Here is a 27,400-nt window from a genome sequence, read left to right as displayed (position 1 = left end):
TCTTTCACTTGTAAGTCTCTTTTTCCTTAATCTAGATAGACTGTCAATTCTCTGTAGGAATCATATCTTCTACCTCCTTGTACTGGGTAGATGGTCGATAGTCAATAAATACCTCATAGCCTATAGATAAACCTTTGTATTCATAGTTGTGGGTAGATGGATAGAAAACCAAGATGATGTATTTGTCAGTTTTTGCTGTATAACCAACAACCTCAAAATCCCAGTGGCTTGTAACAGTAAGCATTCATCTCTGTCTCGTAAGTCCGCGGGTAGCCTGTGGTTTGGCTGATTTAGGCTGGGCTTGGCTGGGCCAGGCTGGGCTCCAGGCCTCTGGCTGGGTCCAGGTCTTCTCTTCATGTCTTCATTCCGGGGCACTGTCTGAAGGGGTAAGGGCTCTTCATCAGTTAGCATTCCTAGGCTGTGTTCTTCATTCAGGAAAATCCCGTGGCTCAAAGTAAGTCACATGACTCAACTGATAGCAACAAGGCAGAGAAGTTTCTCCACCCACTGTGGGAGGAACTGCAACGTTCCCTATTGTAAGAAAGTCAAAAACTGGGAACAAGAGTCAAGCCATCACAGATGTTAGGTCATTGTCCTTTGAGCTGGAAACAAACCCTGGAAGATTACCCACTCCAGCCCCCTGCCTCCTGGTCTGTAAATCTGTGCTCCAAGTGTGGTCCAAGGACCAGTAGCATCAGCATCACCTGAGAGCTTGTTAGAGATGCAGAATCTCAGGCCCCACCTCAGACTTGTGAATCAGAATCTTCACTTTAATAAAATCTTCAAGTGATTCACATACACATTGAAATTGGAAATTGTCTAAAGTAACATTTTCTTAAGATGTTCTGTGAAAGACTAATAGGTGTTATATGGGGAAAAATGCTTCCATGATTAAATAAATTTGGGGGTATTTGAGGACTTCTCATAGCTTTCAACCTACTAATAAAGACTGCAGATCCCCGAGGTGCATTGTTTTAATAACAAATCCCCACAGACCGGGTAGCTTAAAAGGATGTAAATTTATTCTCTCACAGTTCAAGAGACCAGAAGTCTGAAATCGAGAGCTTGTCACGTTTGGTTCCTCCTGGAGGCTGTGTGGGAGAATCCGTGTCCTGCCCCTCTCCTAGCTCCTGGGGCTTGCTGGCAGTCTTTGGTGTTCCTTGGCATGTATGCGGATCACTTCAATCTTTGCTTCTGTCGTTACACAACCTTCTTTCTTGTATGTGTCTCTGTGTGTCCTCTTCTTATAAGGACACTGTCACTGGGTGTAGGGCCCACTTTAATCCAGTATGACTTTATACTTACACCTGCTATGACCTTATTTCCAGATAAGGTCACACTCTGAGATTCTGGGTGGACATGGATTTTGGGGGGACACTATTCAGCCCACACTAATGGTGGAGGGATGGACATGAAATGATGCATTCCCTTAACATAACTGGTTAGGGAACGCTTTCTTCACAGAAGAGATCACGGCACTGACTTAGATGAGAGTCTCAGCCGTCTTAGACATATGGCTGTTGATTTTCCTCTGAGAGTTTTCTGAGAATGAAACTCTATAGGCTCATTTTATAGTCCATTTCAAAGTGATCCCAAGACTTGCCTGTAATTATTTATCAGAGGTGGAAAATTTGTAGCCTAAGGCTAAATATGACAATCAGATAAATTTTGTTTGGTTATCTCACAAGCTTGCATTGAGAAGCAACTCCATTTTCAGATGAGGATTTGATATGATTATGTGTTTGGGATGATTGATATTTAAAATATGCTAAAAAAATACTAGTTCCCATTTTTTCCTTTGCATGAAAATCTAAATACTAGGATTTCACCATTAACTCACCCATGAGACTATAATGATATCTAATATGAACAAAACTGATGGGATTAGAGAAGGGCAAGTTTGAATATCCGACCTCCCTGTTTGGAAACAGTTGACCGGTTCCCAAATCAGAGGAACTGTGTTTCTAGAGCACTAAGGTATAGTCTTTGGGAGCCATTGAAAGTCCTCCTGAATTAGGAATTGTCTTGGGAATACAAGGTGTATTCTACTTAGCCATCACCAAACATATATAAATTTTTAAGAAAAAAATTTATTGGTATAATTATAGATTTCATGTGCAGTTGTAAGAAATAATGCAGAGAGATCTCCTGTACCCTTAATGTAACATTTTGTAAATAACTTTAGGACAATATCACAGCTAAGGTGTTGACTTTGATACAATCCACCGATCCTACTCAAAGTTCCCCAGTGTTACTTGTACTCACTTATGTATGTGTGTGTGTGTGTATTTAGCTCTATCTAATTTTATCACATGGTAGGTTCGTGTATCCACCACCATAGCCACGATGCAGAACAGCTCCATCACCACCAGGAGCCCTCATATTGCTCTTTTTGTACATGGATTATGAATTTAAACTCTACCAGCAAATTTTCCCGAGTCATTTATGTTCATGGAACCCTGGAAATTATTCTGCTTGGAACGCACAGCCTCCCACATGAATCAGCCGGCTGGGAGTGCCAGTCAGCAGTTGTGAAATCTACAAAGTCAACCTGGACAGCAGAACAGGCAAACCCATGCCCTTGGCCTCCTGAGCACCAGGCACTAACTAACTGAGCTAACCGGCCAGAGATAAGGACTTCATTTCAAATAACAAATTAACAGTTTCCCATAAGTCCATTAATGCATGGCTGTGATCCCATGACATTGCATCTCTGACTAACTGGCTGCACTAAAATTTACTGTATGTAAAATGATTGCGCTAATTACTTTCTCTTCATGCTTGTATAATCGGCTGGCTGGCAATAACATTTGCAATGTAGTCATGCACGAATGAGAAAAGCCATCCAATCTCATGCTGCAGGTCATTAGCAAATGGCTTCAGGGGTCAAAGGGTAACCTCTCCCTTTGGTGCAGTTGAAGAGGCTGGTGCAGCAAACGTCTTTTTTTTTGGTGCGGGGGGGAAGCTTCAGGTGCTGATCAAATCTGGATATTGATAGAAGAAACAGTCTGTCAAGGTCTGGGGGCTCTTACAAGCATCCATTACCTTTCCCTCTTTGGAAACGGAACTCAAAAATGTTATGGAATGGGCAGTTTCTCTTAGTTGTTCTCACATCCCATTCCACTCTTTCTCTTCCTCCCCCAACACACACACACACACACACACACACACACACACACACACACACACACACACACACACACACACACACACACACACACACACACACACACATACATTCTAGGCCAGCGCTGGCTTGCTATTTTAGATTCTGCCTACTTTATACTAATGATTGTCGACAGAAGTGGTATTGTCTAATACAGTATTTCATGACTTTGTCGGGGAATGTTTTTGGACTTCACAATGAAAATGGACTAGGTTCAGAGAGGTCAGACATCCTGCAGTGCATGGGGCAGTGAAGCATCTCAGTAAGTTGGTTCCCAACCTACGAGTCTTTCAAGATGCCACACCAGTCATTCACATAGATGAAAAATCTGATTATAGTGATCAGAACTTGGAACTTAACTTCATTATTCTTGTGAACACCAAATATTTTTGTACGGTTTTAATAGACACTGACTCTTTTAGGAATATAACTGCTGGGAAAATGGACAAAAGGTTGCATTTTGTCTTGCTTTGGAATTTGAGTGGTTCAGTGTTTTGGGAAACTCACATTACAGCGGCAAAGGTCGTTGAGGAATTTAAGTTGCTAACAGTGCATTTATATCAGTCAGCATTCAGAGCTGTCAGTTCTGGATCTGGTGCTGACTACTTCATTATGTCTTCTAGACTAGCTGTGTCTGAGCAGTGGCATTTTGAAAGACATGATCTTTCTCAAAGTTTACTTTTAAATTTCTTTTATCCTGAAGGTGTAGGTAGGTTCTATCATCATTAACTTTTTTTTTTCTTTCTATTTTTTTTATTAGTTTCTGCTTTATAACAAAGTGAATCAGTCATACATATACATCTGTTCCCACATCCCCTCCCTCATGCATCTCCCTCCCTCCCACCCTCCCCATCCCTCCCCTCCAGGCGGTCACAAAGCACTGAGCTGATCCCCCTGTGCTCTGCGGCTGCTTCCCACTATCTATCTACCCTACGTTTGGTAGTGTATATATGTCCATGCCTCTCTTTCGCTTTGTCACAGCTTACCCTTCCCCCTCCCCATATCCTCAAGTCCATTCTCAAGTAGGTCTGTGTCTTTATTCCCGTTTTACCCCTAGGTTCTTCATGACATTTTTTTTCTTATATTCCATATATATGTGTTAGCATACGGTATTTGTCTTTCTCTTTCTGACTTACTTCACCCTGTAGGACAGACTCTAGGTCTATCCACCTCATTACAAATAGCTCAGTTTCGTTTCTTTTTATGGCTGAGTAATATTCCATTGTATATATGTGCCACATCTTCTTTATCCAATCATCCGATGATGGACACTTAGGTTGTTTCCAGCTCCGGGCTATTGTGAACAGAGCTGCAATGAACATTTTGGTACATGTCTCTTTTTGAATTATGGTTTTCTCAGGGTATATGCCTAGTAGTGGGATTGCTGGATCATATGGTAGTTCTATTTTTAGTTTTTTAAGGAACCTCCATACTGTTCTCCATAGTGGCTGTACCAATTCACATTCCCACCAGCAGTGCAAGAGGGTTCCCTTTTCTCCACACCCTCTCCAGCATTTATTGTTTCTAGATTTCTTGATGATGGCCATTCTGACTGGTGTGAGATGATATCTCATTGTAGTTTTGATTTGCATTTCTCTAATGATTAATGATGTTGAGCATTCTTTCATGTGTTTGTTGGCAGTCTGTATATCTTCTTTGGAGAAATGCCTATTTAAGTCTTCTGCCCATTTTTGGATTGGGTTGTTTGTTTTTTTGCTATTGAGCTGCATGAGCTGTTTATAAATTTTGGAGATTAATCCTTTGTCAGTTGCTTCATTTGCAAATATTTTCTCCCATTCTGAGGGTTGTCTTTTGGTCTTGTTTATGGTTTCCTTTGCTGTGCAAAAGCTTTGAAGTTTCATTAGGTCCCATGTGTTTATCTTTGTTTTTATTTCCATTTCTCTAGGAGGTGGGTCCAAAAGGATCTTGCTGTGATTTATGTCATAGAGTGTTCTACCTATGTTTTCCTCTAAGAGTTTGATAGTTTCTGGCCTTACATTTAAGTCTTTAATCCATTTTGAGCTTATTTTTGTGTATGGTGTTAGGGAATGATCTAATCTCATACTTTTACATGTCCCTGTCCAGTTTTCCCAGCACCACTTATTGAAGAGGCTGTCCTTTCTCCACTGTACATTCCTGCCTCCTTTATCAAAGATAAGTTGGCCATATGTGCGTGGGTTTATCTCTGGGCTTTCTATCCTGGTCCACTGATCTATCTTTCTGTTTTTATGCCAGTACCACACTGTCTTAATTACTGTAGCTTTGTAGTATAGTCTGAAGTCAGGGAGCCTGATTCCTCCAGCTCCTTTTTTCGTTCTCAAGATTGCTTTGGCTATTCGGGGTCTTTTGTTTTTCCAAACAAATTTTGAAATTTTTTGTTCTAGTTCTGTGAAAAATGCCAGTGGTAGTTTGATAGGGATTGCATTGAATCTGTAGATTGCTTTGGGTAGTAGAGTCATTTTCACAATATTGATTCTTCCAATCCAGGAACATGGTATATCTCTCCATCTATTTGTATCATCTTTAATTTCTTTCATCAGTGTCTTATAATTTTCTGCATACAGGTCTTTTGTCTCCTTAGGTAGGTTTATTCCTAGATATTTTATTCTTTTTGTTGCAATGGTAAATGGGAGTGTTTTCTTGATTTCACTTTCAGATTTTTCATCATTAGTGTACAGGAATGCCAGAGATTTCTGTGCATTAATTTTGTATCCTGCAACTTTACCAAATTCATTGATTAGCTCTAGTAGTTTTCTGGTAGCATCTTTAGGATTCTCTATGTATAGTATCATGTCATCTGCAAACAGTGACAGCTTTACTTCTTCTTTTCCGATTTGGATTCCTTTTATTTCCTTTTCTTCTCTGATTGCTGTGGCTAAAACTTCCAAAACTAGGTTGAATAAGAGTGGTGAGAGTGGGCAGCCTTGTCTTGTTCCTGATCTTAGTGGAAATGGTTTCAGTTTTTCACCATTGAGGACAATGTTGGCTGTGGGTTTGTCATATATGGCCTTTATTATGTTGAGGAAAGATCCCTCTCTGCCTACTTTCTGCAGGGTTTTTATCATAAATGGGTGTTGAATTTTGTCGAAAGCTTTCTCTGCATCTATTGAGATGATCATATGGTTTTTCTCCTTCAACTTGTTAATATGGTGTATCACATTGATTGATTTGCGTATATTGAAGAATCCTTGCATTCCTGGAATAAACCCCACTTGATCATGGTGTATGATCCTTTTCATGTGCTGTTGGATTCTGTTTGCTAGTATTTTGTTGAGGATTTTTGCATCTATGTTCATCAGTGATATTGGCCTGTAGTTTTCTTTCTTTGTGACATCCTTGCCTGGTTTTGGTATCAAGGTGATGGTGGCCTCGTAGAATGAGTTTGGGAGTGTTCCTTCCTCTGAAATTGTTTGGAAGAGTTTGAGAAGGATGGGTGTTAGCTCTTCTCTAAATGTTTGATAGAATTCGCCTGTGAAGCCATCTGGTCCTGGGCTTTTGTTTGATGGAAGATTTTTAATCACAGTTTCAATTTCTGTGCTTGTGATTGGTCTATTCATATTTTCTATTTCTTCCTGAGTCAGTCTTGGCAGGTTGTGCATTTCTACGAATTTGTCCATTTCTTCCAGGTTGTCCATTTTATTGGCATAGAGTTGCTTGTAGTAATCTCTCATGATCTTTTGTATTTCTGCAGTGTCAGTTGTTACTTCTCCTTTTTCATTTCTAATTCTATTGATTTGAGTCTTCTCCCTTCTTTTCTTGATGAGTCTGGCTAATGGTTTGTCAATTTTGTTTATCTTCTCAAAGAACCAGCTTTTAGTTTGGTTGATCTTTGCTATCGTTTCCTTCATTTCTTTTTCATTTATTTCTGATCTGATCTTTATGATTTCTTTCCTTCTGCTAGCTTTGGGGGTTTTTTGTTCTTCTTTCTCTAATTGCTTTAGGTGCAGGGTCAGGTTGTTTACTGGAAATGTTTCCTGTTTCTTAAGGTGGGATTGTATTGCTATAAACTTCCCCCTTAGAACTGCTTTTGCTGCATCCCATAGGTTTTGGGTTGTCGTGTCTCCATTGTCATTTGTTTCTAGGTATTTTTTAATTTCCTCTCTGATTTCTTCAGTGATCACTTCGTTATTGAGTAGTGTATTGTTTAGCCTCCATGTGTTTGTATTTTTTACAGATCTTTTCCTGGAATTGATGTCTAGTCTCATAGCATTGTGGTCGGAAAAGATACTTGATACAATTTCAATTTTCTTAAATTTACCAAGGCTTGATTTGTGACCCAAGATATGATCTATCCTGGAGAATGTTCCATGAGCACTTGAGAAAAATGTGTATTCTGTTGTTTTTGGATGAAATGTCCTATAAATATCAACTAAGTCCATCTTGTTTAATGTATCATTTAAAGCTTGTGTTTCCTTATTTATTTTCATTTTGGACGATCTGTCCATTGGTGAAAGTGGGGTGTTAAAGTCCCCTACTATGATTGTGTTACTGTCGATTTCCCCTTTTATGGCTGTTAGTATTTGCCTTATGTATTGAGGTGCTCCTATGTTTGGTGCATAAATATTTACAATTGTTATATCTTCTTCTTGGATTGATCCCTTGATCATTATGTAGTGTCCTTCTTTGTCTCTTCTAATAGTCTTTATTTTAAAGTCTATTTTGTCTGATATAAGAATTGCTACTCCAGCTTTCTTTTGATTTCCATTTGCATGGAATATCTTTTTCCATCCCCTTACTTTCAATCTGTATGTGTCTTTAGGTCTGAAGTGGGTCTCTTGTAGACAGCATATATATGGGTCTTGTTTTTGTATCCATTCAGCCACTCTGTGTCTTTTGGTGGGAGCATTTAGTCCATTTACATTTAAGGTAATTATTGATATGTATGTTCCTATTCCCATTTCCTTAATTGCTTTGGGTTCGTTATTGTAGGTATATTCCTTCTGTTGTGTTTCTTGCCTAGAGAAGTTCCTTTAGCATTTGTTGTAAAGCTGGTTTGCTGGTGCTGAACTCTCTCAGCTTTTGCTTGTCTGTAAAGGTTTTAATTTCTCCATCAAATCTGAATGAGATCCTTGCTGGGTAGAGTAATCTTGGCTGCAGGTTCCTCTCCTTCATCACTTTAATTATGTCCTGCCACTCCCTTCTGGCTTGTAGAGTTTCTGCTGAGAGATCAGCTGTTAACCTGATGGGGATTCCCTTGTGTGTTATTTGTTGTTTTTCCCTTGCTGCTTTTAATATGATTTCTTTGTGTTTAATTTTTGACAGTTTGATTAATATGTGTCTTGGTGTATTTCTCCTTGGATTTATTCTGTATGGGACTCTCTGTGCCTCCTGGACTTGATTAACTATTTCCTTTCCCATATTGGGGAAGTTTTCAACTATAATCTCTTCAAATATTTTCTCAGTCCCTTTCTTTTTCTCTTCTTCTTCTGGAACCCCTATAATTCGAATGTTGGTGCGTTTAATGTTGTCCCAGAGGTCTCTGAGACTGTCCTCAGTTCTTTTCATTCTTTTTTCTTTATTCTGCTCTGCATCAGTTATTTCCACTATTTTATCTTCCACCTCACTTATCCGTTCTTCTGCCTCAGTTATTCTGCTATTGATCCCATCTAGAGTATTTTTCATTTCATTTATTGTGTTTTTAATCGATGCTTGATTCATCTTTAGTTCTTCTAGGTCCTTGTTAACTGTTTCTTGCATTTTGTCTATTCTATTTCCAAGATTTTGGATCATCTTTACCATCATTATTCTGAATTCTTTTTCAGGTAGACTGCCTATTACCTCTTCATTTGTTAGGTCTGGTAGGTTTTTATCTTGCTCCTTCACCTGCTGTGTGTTTTTCTGTCTTCTCATTTTGCTTATGTTACTGTGTTTGGGGTCTCCTTTTTGCAGGCTGCAGATTCGTAGTTCCCGTTGTTTTTCGTGTCTGACCCCAGTGGCTAAGGTTGTTTCAGTAGGTTGTGTAGGCTTCCTGGTGGGGGGGACTAATGCCTGTGTTCTGGTGGTTGAGGCTCGATCTTGTCTTTCTGGTGGACAGGTCCACGTCTGGTGGTGTGTTTTGGGGTGCCTATGGCCTTATTATGTTTTTAGGTAGCTTCTCTGCTAATGGGTGGGGTTGTGTTCCTGCCTTGCTAGTTGCTTGGCATAGGATGACCAGCACTGTAGCTTGCTGGTCGTTGACTGAAGCTGGGTGCTGGTGTTGGGATGGAGATCTCTGGGAGATTTTCGCTGCTTGATATTACGTGGAGCTGGGAGGTCTCTTGTGGACCCGTGTCCTGAAGTTGGCTCTCCCACTTCAGAGGCACAGCACTGACTCCTGGCTGCAGCACCAAGAGCCTTTCATCCACCCGGCTGCTAGTGTTGGAGGGTCTCCTGCAGAGGCGGTGGGTGGCTGTGGCTCACTTGTTTCCTCCGGGCTAAGTCTAGTCAGCTGTCTCCCAGGGCACCGCGTGCAGGGGCCTCGCGCCCGGCCCTTCAGACCAGGGCTACCGGTGCAAAATGGTGGCGTCGACAGCTCAGCTCAGGGCGCTACCAGAGTGAGGGATGGGCACGCAGTCGTCCTGGCGGAGGTTGCAGCGGGAGGCCGCAGGCTGGGGAGTGCGGTCCGGCGATTGCACAGAGCAGGGGCAGCGGCAAGGACAGGTGAATGCGTCACCGGGAGCAGGCACGCGAGGTGTCAGATGGGCACGCTTTTCCCCAGGGGAGGGAAGGCTCCGCGGAGGTATGGACACTTCAGAGGCTCAGGGCCTCGCTGCTTTCGCCTTCCGATCACTTTCCTTCCCCGCCTCCATCTTCTCTCGGCGCTGAGGTGTCATCATTAACTTTTGTCTTAAAATGGGTTTTACAAAATACTTAATGTTAATGAAGGTGCTGGGCTTTATAAGGTAAAAACCACTGTTTTAGAAGGATGATGTAATTACTACTACTACTACTATAATAGCCATAATGACTTTTTCACCAAGACCTTCTCACTCAGGTTACTCTAACAGCAGCCAGACTGGTCCTTCCACTTCTAATTGCATCACCCTCCACCCAACCTCCACCCAGCTTCTGAGTGCTTTTTCTGAAATGAAAATCAGATCCTGTTACCTCCCTGCTCTCTGGTACTTCATCGCCATCTGGTATTCTTTTTTTTTTTTGAATTTTTGTATTTTATTTATTTTTTTATACTGCAGGTTCTTATTAGTCATCCATTTTATACATATCAATGTATACATGTCAATTCCAATCGCCCAATTCATCACACCCCCACCCTCCGCCGCTTCCCCGCTTGATGTCCATACGTTTGTTCTCTACATCTGTGTCTCAACTTCTGCCCTGCAGACCGGTTCATCTGTACCATTTTTCTAGGTTCCATATATATGCGTTAATATACGGTATTTGTTTTTCTCTTTCCGACTTACTTCACTCTGTATGACAGTCTCTAGGTCCATCCACATCTCAACAAATGACCCAATTTTGCTTCTTTTTATGGCTGAGTAATATTCCATTGTATATATGTACCACATCTTCTTTAGCCATTCATCTGTTGATGGGCATTTAGGTTGCTTCCATGACCTGGCTATTGTACATAGTGCTGCAATGAATATTGGGGTGCATGTGTCTTTTTGAGTTATGGTTTTCTCTGGGTATATGCCCAGTAGTGGGAGTGCTGGATCATATCGTAATTCTATTTTTAGCTTTTTGTTTGTTTGTTTGTTTGTTTGCGGTACCGGGCCTCTCACTGTTGTGGCCCCTCCCATTGCGGAGCACAGGCTCCAGACGTGCAGGCTCAGCGGCCATAGCTCACGGGCCTAGCCACTCCGCGGCATGTGGGATCTTCCCAGACCGGGGCATGAACCCGTGTCCCCTGCATTGGCAGGCGGACTCTCAACCACGGCGCCACCAGGGAAGCCCCCTAATTTTAGTTTTTTAAGGAACCTCCATACTGGTCTCTATAGTGGCTGTATCAATTTACATTCCCACCAACAGTGCAAGAGGGTTCCCTTTTCTCCACCCTCTCCAGCATTTGTTGTTTGTAGATTTTCTGATGATGCCCATTCTGACTGGTGTGAGGTGATACCTCATTGTAGTTTTGATTTGCATTTCTCTAATAATTAGTGATGTTGAGCAGCTTTTCATGTGCCTCATGGCCATCTGTATGTCTCCTTTGGAGAAATGTCTGTTTAGGTCTTCTGTCCATTTTTGGATTGGGTTGTTTGCTTTTTTAATATTGAGCTACATGACCTGTTTATATATTTTGGAGATTAATCCTTTGTCCATTGATTCATTTGCAAATATTTTCTCCCATGCTGAGGGTTGTCTTTTCATCTTGTTTATGGTTTCCTTTGCTGTGCAAAAGCTTTGAAGTTTCATTAGGTCCCATTTGTTTATTTTTGTTTTTATTTCTATTTCCCTAGGAGGGGGGTCAAAAAGGATCTTGCTGTGATTTATGTCAAGAGTGTTCTTCCTATGTTTTCCTCTAATAGTTTTTTTTTTTTTTTTTTTTGCGGTGCGCGGGCCTGTCACTGCTGTGGCCTCTCCCGCTGCGGAGCACAGGCTCCGGACGCGCAGGTTCAGCGGCCATGGCTCACGAGCCCAGCCGCTCCGCGGCATGTGGGATCTTCCCGGAACCGGGCATGAACCCGTGTCCCCTGCATCGGCAGGCGGACTCTCAAGCACTGCGCCACCAGGGAAGCCCTCCTCTAAGAGTTTTATAGTGCCCGGTCTTACATTTAGGTCTCTAATCCATTTTGAGTTTATTTTTGTTTATGGTGTTAGGCAGTGTTCTAATTTTATTCATTTACATGGAGCTGTTCAGTTTTCCCAGCACCAATTATTGAAGAGACTGTCTTTTCTCCATTGTATATCCTTGCCTCCTTTGTCAGAGATTAGTTGAGCATAGGTGCTCAACTAATAGGTGGGTTTATCTCTGGGCTTTCTATCCTTTTCCATTGATCTATGTTTCGGTTTTTGTGCCAGTACCATATTGTCTTCATTACTGTAGCTTTGTAGTATTTCCTGAAGTCAAGGAGTCTGATTCCTCCAGCTCTGATTTTTTCCCTCAAGACTGCTTTGGCTATTCGGGGTCTTTGTGTCTCCATATAAATTTTAAGATTTTTTGTTCTAGTTCTGTAAAAAGTGCCATTGGTAATTTGATAGGGATTGCATTGAATCTGTAGATTGCTTTGGGTAGTATAGTCGTTTTCACAATGTTGATTCTTCCAGTCCAACAACATGGTATATCTCTCCATCTGTTGATATCATCTTTAATTTCCTTCATCAGTGTCTTATAGTTTTCTGCATACAGGTCTTTTGTCTCCCTAGGTATGTTTATTCCTAGGTATTTTATTCTTTTTGTTGCAGTGGTAAATGGGAGTGTTTCCTTAATTTCTCTTTCAGATTTTTCATCATTAGTGCATAGGAATGCAAGAGATTTCTGTGCATTAATTTTGTATCCTGCAACTTTACCAAATTCATTGATTAGCTCTAATAGTTTTCTGGGAGCATCTTTAGGATTCTCTATGTATAGTATCATGTCATCTGCAAACAATGACAGTTTTACTTCTTCTTTTCCAATTTGTATTCCTTTTATTTCTTTTTCTCTTCTGATTGCCATGGCTAGGACTTCCAAAGCTGTGCTGAATAATAGTGGTGAGAGTGGACATCCTTGTCTCATTCCTGATCTTAGAGGAAATGCTTTCAGTTTTTCACCATTGAGAATGATGTTTGCTGTAGGTTTGTCGTATATGGCCTTTACTATGTTGAGGTAGGTTCCCTCTATGCCCACTTTCTGGAGAGTTTTTTAAATCATAGATGGGTGCTGAATTTTGTCAAAAGCTTTTTCTGCATCTATTGAGATGATCATATGGTTTTTATTCTTTAATTTGTTAGTATGGTGTATCACATTGATTGATTTGCATATATTGAAGAATCCTTGGATCCCTGGGATAAATCCCACTTGATCATGGTGTATGATCCTTTTAATGTGTTGTTGGATTCTGTTTGCTAGTATTTTGTTGAGGATTTTTGCATCTATATTCATCAGTGATATCTATTTTTGGGAGTTTTCCTTCGTCTGCAGTTTTTTGGAAGAGTTTGAGAAGGATGGGTGTTAGCTGTTCTCTGAATGTTTGATAGCATTCACCTGTGAAGCCATCTGGTCCTGGACATTGTTTGTTGGAAGGTTTTTAATCACTGTTTCAATTTCATTACTTGTGATTGGTCTCTTCATATTTTCTGTTTCTTCCTGGTTAAGTCTTGGAAGGTTATACCTTTGTAAGAATTTGTCCCTTTCTTCCAGGTTCATTTTATTGGCATAGAGTTGCTTGTAGTAGTCTCTTAGGATGCTTTGTATTTCTGCAGTGTCTGTTGTAACTTCTCCTTTTTCATTTTAAATTTTATTTGTTTGAGTCCTCTCCCTCTTTTTCTTGATGAGTCTGGCTAATGGTTTATCAGTTTTGTTTATCTTCTCAAAGAAGCAGCTTTTAGTTTTATTGCTCTTTGCTATTGTTTTCTTTGTTTCTATTTCATTTATTTCTGCTCTGATCTTTATGATTTCTTTCCTTCTGCTAACTTTGGGTTTTGTTTCTTTTTCTTTCTCTAGTTCCTTTAGATGTAAGGTTAGATTGTTTATTTTTCTAGTTTCTTGAGGTAGGCTGTATAGCTATAAACTTCCCTCTTAGAACTGCTTTTGCTGCATCCCATAGGTTTTGGATCATCGTGTTTTCATTGTCATTTGTCACTAGGTACTTTGTGATTTCCTCTTTGATTTCTTCAGTGATCTCTTGGTTATTTAGTAACGTACTGTTTAGCCTCCATGTGTTTGTGTTTTTTACGTTTTTTTCCCTGTAATTCATTTCTAATCTCATAGTGTTCTGGTCAGAAAAGATACTTGATATGATTTCAATTTTCTTAAATTTACTGAGGCTTGATTTGTGACCCAAGATGTGATCTGTCCTGGAGAATGTTCTGTGTGCACTTGAGAAGAAAATATAATCTTCTGTTTTTGGATGGAATGTCCTATAAATATCAATTAAATCTGTCTGGTCTATTGTGTCATTTAAAGCTTGTGTTTCCTTATTTATTTTCATTTTGGATGACCTGTCCATTGGTGTAAGTGAGGTGTTAAAGTCCCCTAGTATTATTGTGTTGCTGTCGATTTCCTCTTTTATAGCTGTTAGCAGTTGCCTTATGTATTGAGTTGCTCCTGTGTTGGGTGCATATATATTTATAATTGTTATACCTTCTTCTTCGATTGATCCCTTGATCATTATGTAGCGTCCTTCCTTGTCTCTTGTAACATTCTTTTTTAAAAGTCTATTTGATCTGATATGAGTATTGCTACTCCAGCTTTCTTTTGATTTCCATTTGCATGGAATATCGTTTTTCATCCCCTCACTTTCAGTCTGTATGTGTCCCTAGGTCAGAAGTGCATCTCTTGTAGACGGCATATATACTGGTCTTGTTTTTGTTTCCATTCAGCAAGCCTGTGTGTTTTGGTTGGAGCATTTAATCCATTCACATTTAAGGTAATTATCGATATATATGTTCTTATGACCATTTTCTTAATTGTTTTGGGTTTGTTTTTATAGGTCCTTTTCTTCTCTTGTGTTTCCCACTTAGAGAAGTTCCTTTAGCATTTGTTGTAGAGCTGGTTTCATGGTGCTGAATTCTCTTAGCTTTTGCTTGTCTGTAAAGCTTTTGATCTCTCCATCAAATCTGAATGAGATCCTTGCTGGGTGGAGTAATCTTGGTTGTAGGTTCTTCCCTTTCATCAGTTTAAGTGTATCATGCCACTCCCTTCTGGCTTGTAGAGTTTCTGCTGAGAAATCAGCTGTTAACCTTTTGGGAGTTCCCTTGTATGTTATTTGTCATTTTTCCCTTGCTGCTTTCAATGATTGTCTTCTTTGTCTTTATTTTTTGCCATTTTAATTACTGTGTGTCTCGGTGTGTTTCTCCTTGGGTTTATCCTGTATACCACTCTCTGCACTTCCTGGACTTGGGTGGCTGTTTACTTTCCCATGTTAGGGAAGTTTTCGACTATAATCACTTCAAATATTTTCTCAGGTCCTTTGTCTCTCTCTTCTCCTGGGACCCCTATAAAGCGAATGTTGTGGCGTTTAATGTTGTCCCAGAGGTCTCTTAGGCTGTCTTCATTTCTTTTCATTCTTTTTTCTTTAGTCTGTTCCGCAGCAGTGAATTCCACCATTCTGTCTTCCAGGTCATTCATCCGTTCTTCTGCCTCAGTTATTCTGCTATTGATTCCTTCTAGTGCAGTTTTCATTTCAGTTATTGTATTGTTCATCCCTGTTTGTTTGTTCTTTAATTCTTCTATATCTTTATTAAACATTTCTTTCATCTTCTTGATCTTTGCCTCCATTCTTTTTCTGAGGTCCTGGATCATCTTCACTATCATTATTCTGAATTCTTTTTCTGGAAGGTTGCCTATCTCCACTTCATTTAGTTGTTTTTCTGGGGTTTTATCTTGTTGCTTTATCTAGTACATAACCCTCTGCCTTTTCATCCTGTCTGTCTTTCTGTGAATGTGGTTTTTGTTCCACAGGCTGCAGGATTTCAGTTCTTCTTGCTTCTGCTGTCCGCCTTATGGTGGATGAGGCTATCTAAGAGGCTTGTGCAAGTTTCCTGATGGGAGGGACTGGTGGTGGCTAGAGCTGGGTGTTGCTCTGGTGGGCAGAGCTCAGTAAAACTTTAATCCGCTTGTCTGCTGATGGATGGGTCTGGGTTCCCTCCCGGTTGGTTGTTTGGCCTGAGGCGACCCAACACTGGAGCCTATCTGGGCTCTTTGGTGGGGCCAATGGTGGACTCTGAGAGGGCTCACGCCAAGGAGTACTTCCCAGATCTTCTGCTGCCAGTGTCCTTGTCCTCACAGTGAGCCAGAGCCACCCCCTGTGTCTGCATGAGACCCTCCAACACCAGCAGGTAGGACTGGTTCAGTCTCCTATGGGGTCACTGTTCCTTCCCCTGGGTCCCAATGCGCACACTACTTTGTGTGTGCCCTCTAAGAGTGGAGTCTCTGTTTCCCCCAGTCCTGTCGAAGTCCTGCAGTCAAATCCCACTAGCCTTCAAAGTCTGATTCTCTAGGAATTCCTCCTCCCATTGCCAGACCCCCAGGTTGGGAAGCTTGATGTGGGGCTCAGAACCTTCACTCCAGTGGGTGGACTTCTGTGGTATGAGTGTTCTCCAGTTTGTGTGTCACCCACCCAGCAGTTATGGGATTTGATTTTATTGTGATTGCACCCCTCCTACCATCTCATTGTGGCTTCTCCTTTGTCTTTGGATGTGGGGTATCTTTTCTGGTGAGTTCCAGTGTCTTCCTGTCGGTGATTGTTCAGCAGTTAGTTGTGATTCTGCTGTTCTTGCAAGAGGGAGTGAGAGCATGTCTTTCTACTCTGCCATCTTGGTTCAGGGCCTACCCAGATATTTTTCCACCATCTGGTATTCTTAACCTAGAGTGTTCCCCAGGATAGAATTGTATCGTAAAAAAATTGAGTTTCTTTGTAATCTTATATATTGCATTTTATACATATAAACACATTCTTCTGAGAAGGTGTCCATAGATTTCATAAGGATCCATGGCACAAAAAAGGATAAGCATGTAGATCAAGTTCAACCCTTTGTGTCTATAAACACTGTTAGTCACTGGGCCCTGCCCAGCTGCCCAACTCCATTTGTCACCCCTCTTCCTCCCCCTTCTCTCCCTTCCCCTACCACACACATGTGGATATCAATAGCTGGTCCTGAGGAGACCATACTGTTGAGCCCTTGTGGACACACAACTGTAGTCTTTGAAGTGCCCTCCTTTTTTTTTTTTTTTTCACAAACTAAACTTTATTTCACCCTTTCTTACAACTATGCCAGACAAAACTCTCATATCACATATGTAATTCAGGATGAGGGACTGCTGAATGCTTGTCTAGTTCCTAGAGTATAGCATATAGAAGACACTTTTATATACTATCAATTAGTGGCACCTCAACAAGATGTTCTACATAGCTTAAGCTCTCATTTATCATACAGTTGTCTTCATTGTCTTTGACTGAGATCAAGGACTGTCATCTTTATAAAGAAATCATTAAATCCACACCTGCTGCATGGTAACTTGTGGCTGTGCATTAAGATATTGTTGAGGGGCCTCCCTGGTGGCGCAGTGGTTGAGAGTCCGCCTGCCGGTGCAGGGGATACGGGTTCGTGCCCCGGTCTGGGAGGATCCCATATGCCGCGGAGCGGCTGGGCCCGTGAGCCATGGCCGCTGGGCCTGCGCATCCGGAGCCTGCGCGTCCGGAGCCTGTGCTCCGCAGCGGGGGAGGCCACAGCAGTGAGAGGCCCGCATACCACAAAAAAAAAAAAAAAAAAAAAGATATTGTTGAGGATTGCGAACTCCTGCAGCGTATTTATACTGTGGAACGGTGCGAACAGCAGGAGTAGCTGCAGCTGCAGCAGCTGTAGGACGTGGACCCATTGTCTGTGTTGATGTGTTAGCAACACGCTGTGTCGACATGACTCGTGGAACCTGTGAAGAAGCTGGTCTCATAGTATTTAATGGTGGTCTAGAAGCGGCTGGGCGGATAGCACCGGGCATATTTTGGAATGGATGAGGTCTGGCACCCTGAGCAGTCCAGCGAGGACTTGGTCTTAGTTGAGCAATTTGGCTAGGAGGATAGTATGCAGCACGGTTCTGAGTCTGTGGGATAGCTGCCATGAAGTAACCTGAAGGAGGTGCTGGCTGGTAGGGGTTGATTACAGGGTTGGGCACAGCTCTTACACTTGCTATTCTCTGAATATACTGGTTAGTGAGGTGAGCCTGGCGCTCTTCTTTGCGCTCAGCTAAAGCTATATACAGTGGCTTGGTGGCCACAATTCTACCATTCATTTCTGTGACTGCTTTAGTGGCTTCTTCTGGGGAGGAGAAACACACAAATCCAAACCCTTTGCTGTGACCACCCTCCATCATAACCTTTGCACTAGTGATTGTACCGAACGGAGAAAACTCTTTCCGGAGACGTTCATCATCAATACCATCATCAAGATTTTTCACATAAAGGTTAACACCCTGGTATCTGGTGATCCTATCTTGCTTCATCTGTTCAAATTTGCGCTTAAGTTCTGTCTGTCGTTCCACTTTTTTCTGGGCTCGACCAACGTAAATTTGTTTTCCATTGAGCTCCTTTCCGTTCATCTCATCCACAGCTTTCTGTGCATCTTCATGCCTTTCAAAGCTTACAAATCCAAAACCTTTGGATTTTCCACTCTCATCAGTCATTACTTTCACACTTAAGGCAGGTCCAAACTTGCCAAAGAGATCCTTAAGGCGCTCATCATCCATGTCTTCTCCAAAATTCTTGATGTAAACATTGGTGAACTCTTTTGCCCTAGCTCCGAGTTCTGCTTCTCGTTCCTTACGAGACTTAAATTGTCCAACAAATACTTTGCGATCATTTAGAAGCATCCCATTCGTTTTTTCAATAGCTCTTTCAGCTGCTTCTTGTGTCTCAAAATGCACAAATCCATAACCCTTGGAACCATTTTCATCACAAACCACCTTACATGAAAGGATGTTACCAAAAGCAGAAAATGTATCATACAGTGCTTTATTATCAATGGATTTGTCCAAATTTTTAATGAATATGTTGCCCACTCCACTTCTGCGAAGTGATAGATCACGCTGAGACCACATAATGCGTACTGGCTTGCCCTTTATAACGTCAAAATTCATGGTGTCCAAAGCACGCTCCGCATCTGCCGGCTGCTGGAAGTTCACATACGTGTAGCCCAAGGAGCGGCAGGTGATCATGTCCCTGCAGACCCGGATGGAGAGGATGGGCCCTGCCGGGCTGAACTTCTCATAGAGCATCGCCTCGGTCACGTCGGGGTGTAGGTCCCCCACGTAGAGCGAGGCTATGGGGTAGCTGGGGGCGCTGGGGTTCATCTCGGCACGGCTGTCCACAGGGCCACAGGCCGCGACCTTTCCATGAGAGGGGAAGAGCGAGTGCTGGGGTCGCGGGCCGGAGCCGGGGGGAGGGGAGCGGGGGCAAGCGCAGAGGGACAAAATTCAACCGGAATCGAAAACTACTCAACAGCCGCAGAACGGAGTCGATCCGCTGCCGCTGGCTGCCGGCTGCCGGCTGCCGGCTGGGGAGCGAGGCTGGCGGTGTCAGGTCCGGGCAGCGGGAAGGCCTCGGTCTCTTGGTTCCTTCTTGGAGCTGCTGTGGGGCCGCGGGCGGGCGGGTCGGTCTCGGTTGCTTCACCCGGTTATTTTATAAAACAGGAAGAAAAAAAAAAAAGTCTCCGGCGGGGGAGACGTGGATTTTTTGTAAATTTTTTGGTTTTTTTTAAAAAAGACTTTTTAAGATTTTTTTGGATTTTTTAAAATAATGAATGTGTGTTCCGAGACCGGAGCACACACTCCGCACTCTCACCACTAACCGCTGGGGAGAAGGGGTGAAGTGCCCTCCTTATTGCCCTCACCTGCCTCAAGTGTCAGTTTGAGTGACCATCCTCGGGGAAGGCTTTCCTTACCCTTCCCAGGGCACCAGATGCACTTCCCTCCACCTGTGCCAAACCTGGTACAGATCGAGACCAGACTGTAACCACAGCCTTTCATAATCATTTATTTATGAGCTAGTTTCTCTAATAGACATTCAGCTCCTTGAGGTCAGGGTTCATGTCTTCTGACCCTGGTGTCCTCTTTGCCGAGGAAAGAAGCTGCCTGTAGTAGATTTATAATAAAAATCGGTCGAATGACTGTGTACACACATTAATTTAGGATAAGCTGTGCCAAGGCTCCTTGAACATAAGGGAAGGGAGTCTGCAACTGCTGACTACAGACTGCGGGAAAGCAGCAAATGCCTTTGCTGCCTGGTGGTGAGAAAGTCATTTCCAAACTTTAGGCGAGTGGATTTTTCTCCCCCGATAGTGTCCTATTTTATTCCTTCTCCTGCATCCTCAGCCCCCTTAGCCGAAACTGGTCTCTGTTACTCCAGGGGAAGGTAAGGGAGGAAGTGGGGAGGAGGTACCAGGGAGATCTGGAGGGATGACTCAGGCCACGTAGGATGTCTCTGTGTGATGTCCCAAATCTTTAACAATGTTTCTAAACTCATGGGGTCTGTGGAGAAGGGTAGCTTTTCATTGGCAATCATGGAGGAGCTGAGCTTCTCCTCTAGGTTGATATGAAGTGAAACCAGAGCAGTGTGCAGTAATGCAGGCACTCAAAGGCTGAAGAAACGGGGAGAAGAAATTCTCAGGAATTCACAGAAGCTAAAGAGAAAGTTCTGGAAATGACGTTCAAGTCAATTTTTTTTTTTTGGCGGTACGCGGGCCTCTCACTGTTGTGGCCTCTCCCGTTGTGGAGCACAGGCTCCAGACGCGCAGGCTCAGCAGCCATGGCTCACGGGCCCAGCCGCTCGGTGGCATGTGGGATCTTCCCGGACCAGGGCACGAACCCGTGTCCCCTGCATCGGCAGGTGGACTCTCAACCACTGTGCCACCAGGGAAGCCCCAACTTCTGATCTGATCTTAACCAGATCAGAGAGGGTAAGGTTTGCTTCCTGATGTCTGGGTTGTAGAATTAAAGACACGCTTAGGATCATGTCCTTCATGGTCAGAAGTGAAGGCTTGAAGTCCCTTTGGAACTTGTCCTCATACTTTTCTCAAAGGTGTTCATGGTAGGTCTCTAATGGAGAAACTCATCAAGTAAATGATTTGCTCACTGTGTTAGTCAGGGCGAGGCTAGCCTGCTCTCGTAGAGAGACTCAACAAAAAGTCGGTGGCTTAGAAAAGGTAGATGCTGCTTTTTCTCTGGAACAGTCCAGGTTGCTAGGCAGCACTGCTCCTGAGATCACTCTGAGAAGGGGTCCACAGGCCTCTCTTCAGCTGGTTTCTCTGACATCCCCTAGTTCAGTGCTTCTCATGCTGCAGCATGTAGGTAGACCACTTGTGGAGCTTGTTAAATACTGGTTTCCGTTGTGAGATGGGGCCCAAGGTTCTGAATTTCTGGAAGGTCTGAGAGTAGCAAGGCCAGGGGGAATTGTCCTCTTTACTTGCTTGAGCTCAGGTGTTTGAGCTTCCATGGAGGGGCCAGTGTGGAGGAGCCCACGTGCAAGGTTTACAAAGACCAGGCCTGAAAGTGGCAGCCGCACCACAACTCAGGTTTCACCAGTAAGATGTTAGTTATATGACCACACCTGGTACAGGGGAGCCCTGGAACCATAGACGTTTGGTGGGCAGCCACAGTCCTTATATTCTGTGACTCTGGGAGAAAGGGAGAAGGGATGCTGGGGGAGACACAACACATTCTGCTACATCATCTCTGCTGGATCCTTCCCTCGTAGATACTGCGTAAAGAAACCAGCCTCTGTTTTCTCAACTATGGTGTTATAATGTGATGGTTACTAATAAGTGGTAGAATATGAGTGTATTGAAATTTGAGAACACACCTACATTTGTGGATGCACACTCACATTTTTTCTTAGAAGGATTCCCCCTCTCACATGCCGATATGCTTCTATAGATAGAAGGAAAATGGGTGGAGTTAGAGATGGTGTGTCAACAAAATCATGTATAAACATCACTCAGTCATTTGACAAATGTTTGAACCCTTTTTACTTGAAAATCACTGTACTTGATGTTGAGGATGTAGGACTGAAGGAGACAGGGATGGGAGTCGATCCTGAGTGGTCGTTTAGGGTGTGTACTCAGTAAACCGTGCCCCTGAGTTCAGATTCCATTTCTACCACTTAACCTTGGGCTACTTAGTTCACATCTCTGCCTCAGCTTCCTTATCTGTAAAACGGTATAACAGTGGTATCCTCTTGGTTATTTGAAGATTCCATGAGCTGATGTATTGGTCACTGTTGTTATTACGCCTGTCCTCAGGAAGCTTACACTTTAACATGCCTCATCATCTGTGTCCCTGCAGAAAATAAACTGAGGACCCCTCTCCAGGGGTTGTAGAGATGTGGACCCAAGATGTTATATGTCCCCTTTAAAGTAAAAAGTGGGGGTCAGTTGGGCTAGGGCCTGCCCCCACTTTGCACCATTTCCATTGAGGGAAATTGAGGAACAGGCTCCATTTAACCACCAGCTTTCAGCTTGCTTTCTTTGATGAGGTGTAAACATTTGGTCAACCTTTCACATCACCTCGATTTTGTTTCTGATGTTGGAGATTACTCTATCAACCATACAGTGAGCTTACTAGTCGCTGGTGATCTTGCATTGCTCCTATATCTCCGAAGAATTTCCCCTTATTTACAGGAGTGAAGTGACCTTGACTTGCAGAGGTTCTCACGTCCATTCGAGCTCAAGGCTTCTTCATGCCACCCTCTCTCTTATTGCCACTTAGAATTCTATACTACATGTCCTTTTATATTATAACTCCAGGGATTTGGAATTTTCATTTGGACAAAGGTTGCAAAACAAGGCACAGTGTCATTATAGGTGGCTCTTAAATGGGACACTTCAAAATCATGTGTCAATTTTAAGGCTGCTTGGTAATTTTCTGATTTTTTTTTAACTTACCTAGAAAAAAAAATGATGAGTGAATTTAGAAACGTGTGTATATGATGGACACATTTTTTATGGACTACATAGTCGTGTGACAATCTGATGGAACCCTTGGGTTCCCTCCTTAGAAATATATACGTATGCAGCAACATACACAAATTTGCATAAAATTCCAGGGATTTCACAGATCTCTTTAAGTCCATGAACTCCAGGCCAAGAGAATATCAAAATGGAGCATCCTTGGAAATGCAGAGTTAATGGCAAATATGTTATATATGTGAGCTCATGTCAAATGTTTCATATTCAACAAAATAAGTCAATACAGATTTTATTGAAGCAACTGTCAACATTTATTTATTTCAGTCATATTTTTAAGCAATCTTTCAAAACCCACTTTTATTGATTGGGCCCCATTAAATAGGATTCTGCCATTTTAAATTTCTATATGACTGTAGGCCAATCACCAGTGTTGTACAGCACTGCACATGATAAGATTGCCAGCTCCATTAATAAGTGTATTAACAGCTTTCATACTGGTTCATTTAATTGAACATTTTGTTGCACTTCCTGGATTACCTTTCCATTATCCATGCCTTTAATCAAGTAGAGAAAGCCTCCTTTGTGCAGATCAACACTTGGAGCTTGTGTAGTTGGATAATTTATTGAAATGTCTTTATTTCTCTGTACACATTCAGAGGAGTAGGCAGTATTTTGACCTTCAGTGCCTCAGGGGGGATATGATTGCAGAACACAGAGTGGAGGTTGCTTGCAGAGTGTTTTTTCTTGGGTTTGGTGTTCTGAAAGCTGGCGCAGGGGAATTATATTGGGGGTAGGGGAGGTGAGAGAACGCAAAGCCATGTAACGTGAAGGTGATTTCCAAGAACTAGGGATGTCTGCGTGGCCTTTGATCCCCGTTGTCCTATCCTTCTCAGTAACCTGGCAAGGAGACAGGAGCTTGGATGCTGAGAGTGGGGCATCAAGGGGATGGTTCCTTGGTCTGTCTTCCATAAGAACAGGTTTAGGACTCAGATACCTGCCCTGGACAGAGCTGGACCCTGAGGGACTATGTGCCTGTCAGCAGTGACTACTGGAAACCCAAACCAAAGGACTTCTGGGAATATCTTCCTCATGCCTGGGACATTCACAGGGCTCTAGGGAGGAAAGGTCTGAATAATGAACACTCTTGGCTTTCCTGCCAGACTGGCCATGAGGATGGGATGAGGTGTCAGATCTATTGTAATTTTAAGAATGTAAGGTTCCATGGCATAACTCGCATACCTGTCTGTGGAGTAAGGTTCATACACATTCAGATGATGCAGATGCAAGTTCTGCCTTTGTGGAAGTGACAGTGAGGGGGGAGAAGTAAGACATAGATGCAATGCCGATACAGGCAGTGATACGGAATTATAGAAAATAAGATGAAGGCAAAACATTTGTTGGAGGGAATGGCACAAAGTTTTATGAAAGAAGTGGTGGTTTTGAGCCCATATTGAAAGACTGGTACAATTTAGATGTATGAAAAGGAGGGAGAGGTCTTTCCAAGTTCAGGAAATAAGTGAGCGGAAGCTTAAAGAGGGGCATTGTGAAGAATAAGAGAGGAGTTTGGTTAAATTGTCAGTTGCAACAAGGGGATGAGTGGGAAACACCCTTGGAAAGATAGGCTAGGGTCATGCTAAAGATTTTTAGAGGAGATAGAATGCTCTAATAGAAACACAGAGGATCAATATCTTGTAGTCTGTATGGCTTTGCATAAGTTTCTTAATCTCTTTGGATCTCAGTTTTTTTATCTATGGAGTGGAGGTAATATTACCTTGTGGGACTGTGCTCAGAATTAGAATAATAATGATGATGACAATGATGATGATGATGATGATAGCTACCATTTATTGAGCACCCAGGTATGTGTCTGGCATGTACTGGTGTTCAATAAAAGTGGCTGATATTATATCATATATGATATCATATCCTGTACAATTCAGCTACTCAGCTATTCAGAGTGTGAGGAATCTGTAGGACGTACTTTACTAGTACTAGACTTTTCTAGGACTCATCCAAATTTCTACTTCTTTCCTCCTGAGAATATAACTCTTTGAAATTAGAAATGGACATGTGACTTGCAATGGCCAGTGAAATAGTGAGAATAATGTGCTACTTCCATACATATGCCTTTATGTGTTGGTGTACAAGCCTCCAGTTTTTCTTTGTCTTCTGTGGAAAGCCATAAAACATTGTTTTGAGATGGTGGTATCAGAAGGTATTGGAGCTTCTGGCAACCTGAGTCCCTGAATAATTATGATGAGCAGAGTCCTTTGCCCTCTGCTGAACAGTAGAAACATGTAGCATGAAAGAGATACAAACCTTTTTTGTTTTAAGTCATTGAGATTTGGGGGATATTTGTTACTGCAACATAACCTAGTATGTCCTAACTAATGCACCTTTGGTACAGTTCGCCAATACAGATGTAGGGCATAGCTCGGTTTGGCTTGAAAGAGATAATTGGCTTTTCTTCTTAGCTTAGTCCAGCCCAACTATGATGACTCCTAAGGCTCTTCCCTTTCATACAGTACTGGGATGCTAAGCTTTTTTATCAACCTTATTTTTTTTTTCATACCCAGACATCCTGCCTCCATGGGTCTCTTTCTAATACATCAAGCTCATTCTTCAAGCAGTTCTTATGTTAATTTCAAAACCCACTAGTTTTATTATTTTTCTTTCTTTTTAGCTATAAACCTAGTCTGTTTCTGTTTTGTTTCTTATTTGTCAGTTGGTCTGTCTATAGCAAAAACAACTGACTGTGAATCCCATATAACTAAGAGAATTGCTATTAATCCAAAGCAAAATGATAATAATAATAGCATTTATGGAATGTTTACTACATAACAGGCATATGCTAAGTTCTTTCCGTATGTCAGCTTATTTTATCTTCACAACACTCTGTGAAGTTAGTACAACTATTATTCCTATTTTATAGACTTTATACTGAGGCACAAAGCAGATAACACTCTTAGGAAGGTGGGTAGCCAGAACTCAAAGCCAGAAATTCTGACTCTGGAGCCCTCACTCTTAAATGCTACATAAAGTTACATTTCTTCAGGGTTCAGCTGTTATTTTATCAAAAGAATTTCTTTGTTCACCCCTGTCAAGATGTCCTACCAGGTATTCTTCAGTATCATCAGTTAAGCAACAAGTATTTGTTGGTTACCTCTCTCCCTCCCTTTTCTCTCCTTTTCTTCCACAGATATAAAGCATCTATCATGGATTCATATATAAGAAGTCATGCTTTTAAAGTCTCAAAGAAATCATAATGTAGTTGAAGCAACTTCTATTAAGTTTTATGAAATTGTTAGAAACAGAATTCCAAATATATAGTCAAGTGCTAAATTATCTGGTACAGTCTAAGTCTGAATGAGCTGGAGAAGGGGAGATCAGTGTGGCCTGGAACAAGCAGGCTATGCTTCCTACATCTGGGCCTTGAAGGATGGGTGGACATTGGACAGTAGCGGGGAGAGAGGAGTCAGAAGCAGGAATTAAGTTGAATCCATGATTGATAAATGGATAATCGGAGGAGTTTTTGCTGAGAAAACACAGTGGCATTTAACTTTCTCAGCATGCAGATGTGCTTGTAAGAACTATTTTTTTTGAAAGTACTTTTCACTGTATCTTAAAATAACAACAAGGCCCCAAATTATAGATACAGAAATTATAGTAATAGAGCTCAGGAAGACAGATTTTTATGGGAAAGTATTATGCACAGGGAGTTTAAAAGCTTTTACGCTTTATGAAAGTTCTTAGGGTTGAAGCAAATCTAGTGTTCATTTATAGCCTAAATCATTTATGCATTGCTGGGAGATTTTGCAAATGTAACCTCAATTCTGCTCTTCCCTGAACTCAGAGAATACCCCAGGCTGTATTTGTTCATAAAGGCGTACTTCTTTTTGAAGAATGATTTGATGTAATTTTTGTTTTTCATGAAGCCTATTACTGTGCATGTACAATTTGCAAGTATCCAGGCCTCTGTTTTCTCCTTCTGAAATGAGAGAACTGTGCAGTCATCTGTGCTTCTCTGACTGCCTGATTCCCAACCACAGTCATGTTTTTCGAAAGAAAAAGCAGACACAGTTGGAAGCAATATCTTTTTTTTTGGTTTTCCACCAAAATCTGCCACCATTTACCACTTCACCCAGTTGTCTCTCATGATCCAAGTGTATCTAGTGAATCACCAGCCAGGATCCAGTAAGCCACCTCTTTCAGTGCCCTACTTTTATTGAGTTCAGAATGGCGAGAAGTTCTTGGAAACCATCTGATCTAACTGCTTTATTTCGTAGGTGAGCTCTGAGGGCTGGGAGAGGTGATCCCTTCCCCACCTGCCCAGAGCTAGCCAGTGACAAAGATGAGCACCTGCGTCTCTCTTGCCTGGATCTCCTGGTGAGATTGTGTTCTGGGAATTCAGGATGGATTAACCACTGACTGATAGTTAAAAATTCCTACCAAAAAAGTGACATGGATGAAGCAGCAGACTGTGCAGTCAGGAGTTTCCTTTGTTTGGTCCTTCCACAAATCAAGCCTTTCTTCCTCTTGATTGCTTCTCTGTGGAGACACAGGGCCAGGTTGTTAGGGGAATAGAACTGTACCACAGAAAGTAATACAACATTGTAAATCAACTATACTCCAACAAAAATTAAGAAAAAAGAAAAAAGAGAAGAAAAAAAATGATACATCAATTAACAAGCACCTGCC

General features: G+C 42.0%; 1 protein-coding gene across 1 annotated transcript in view; it reads right to left on the bottom strand.

Annotated features, from left to right (window-relative positions):
• LOC132494777 (polyadenylate-binding protein 1-like) overlaps positions 1 to 19,106 on the bottom strand; it is a 34,061-nt gene extending 14,955 nt beyond the window's left edge. The window contains exon 1 of the mRNA XM_060105968.1: positions 17,526 to 19,106. Coding sequence (XP_059961951.1) covers positions 17,526 to 19,091 — 1,566 coding nt within the window. The 5' untranslated portion in view covers positions 19,092 to 19,106. The remainder of the gene's footprint in view (positions 1 to 17,525) is intronic.
• Positions 19,107 to 27,400: the final 8,294 nt, after the last annotated feature.

Source organism: Mesoplodon densirostris, chromosome 8 (assembly GCF_025265405.1).
Source record: "Mesoplodon densirostris isolate mMesDen1 chromosome 8, mMesDen1 primary haplotype, whole genome shotgun sequence".
In the NCBI taxonomy this organism is placed as follows: Eukaryota; Metazoa; Chordata; class Mammalia; order Artiodactyla; family Ziphiidae; genus Mesoplodon; species Mesoplodon densirostris.
This window is presented reverse-complemented; position numbering and strand designations above follow the sequence as displayed.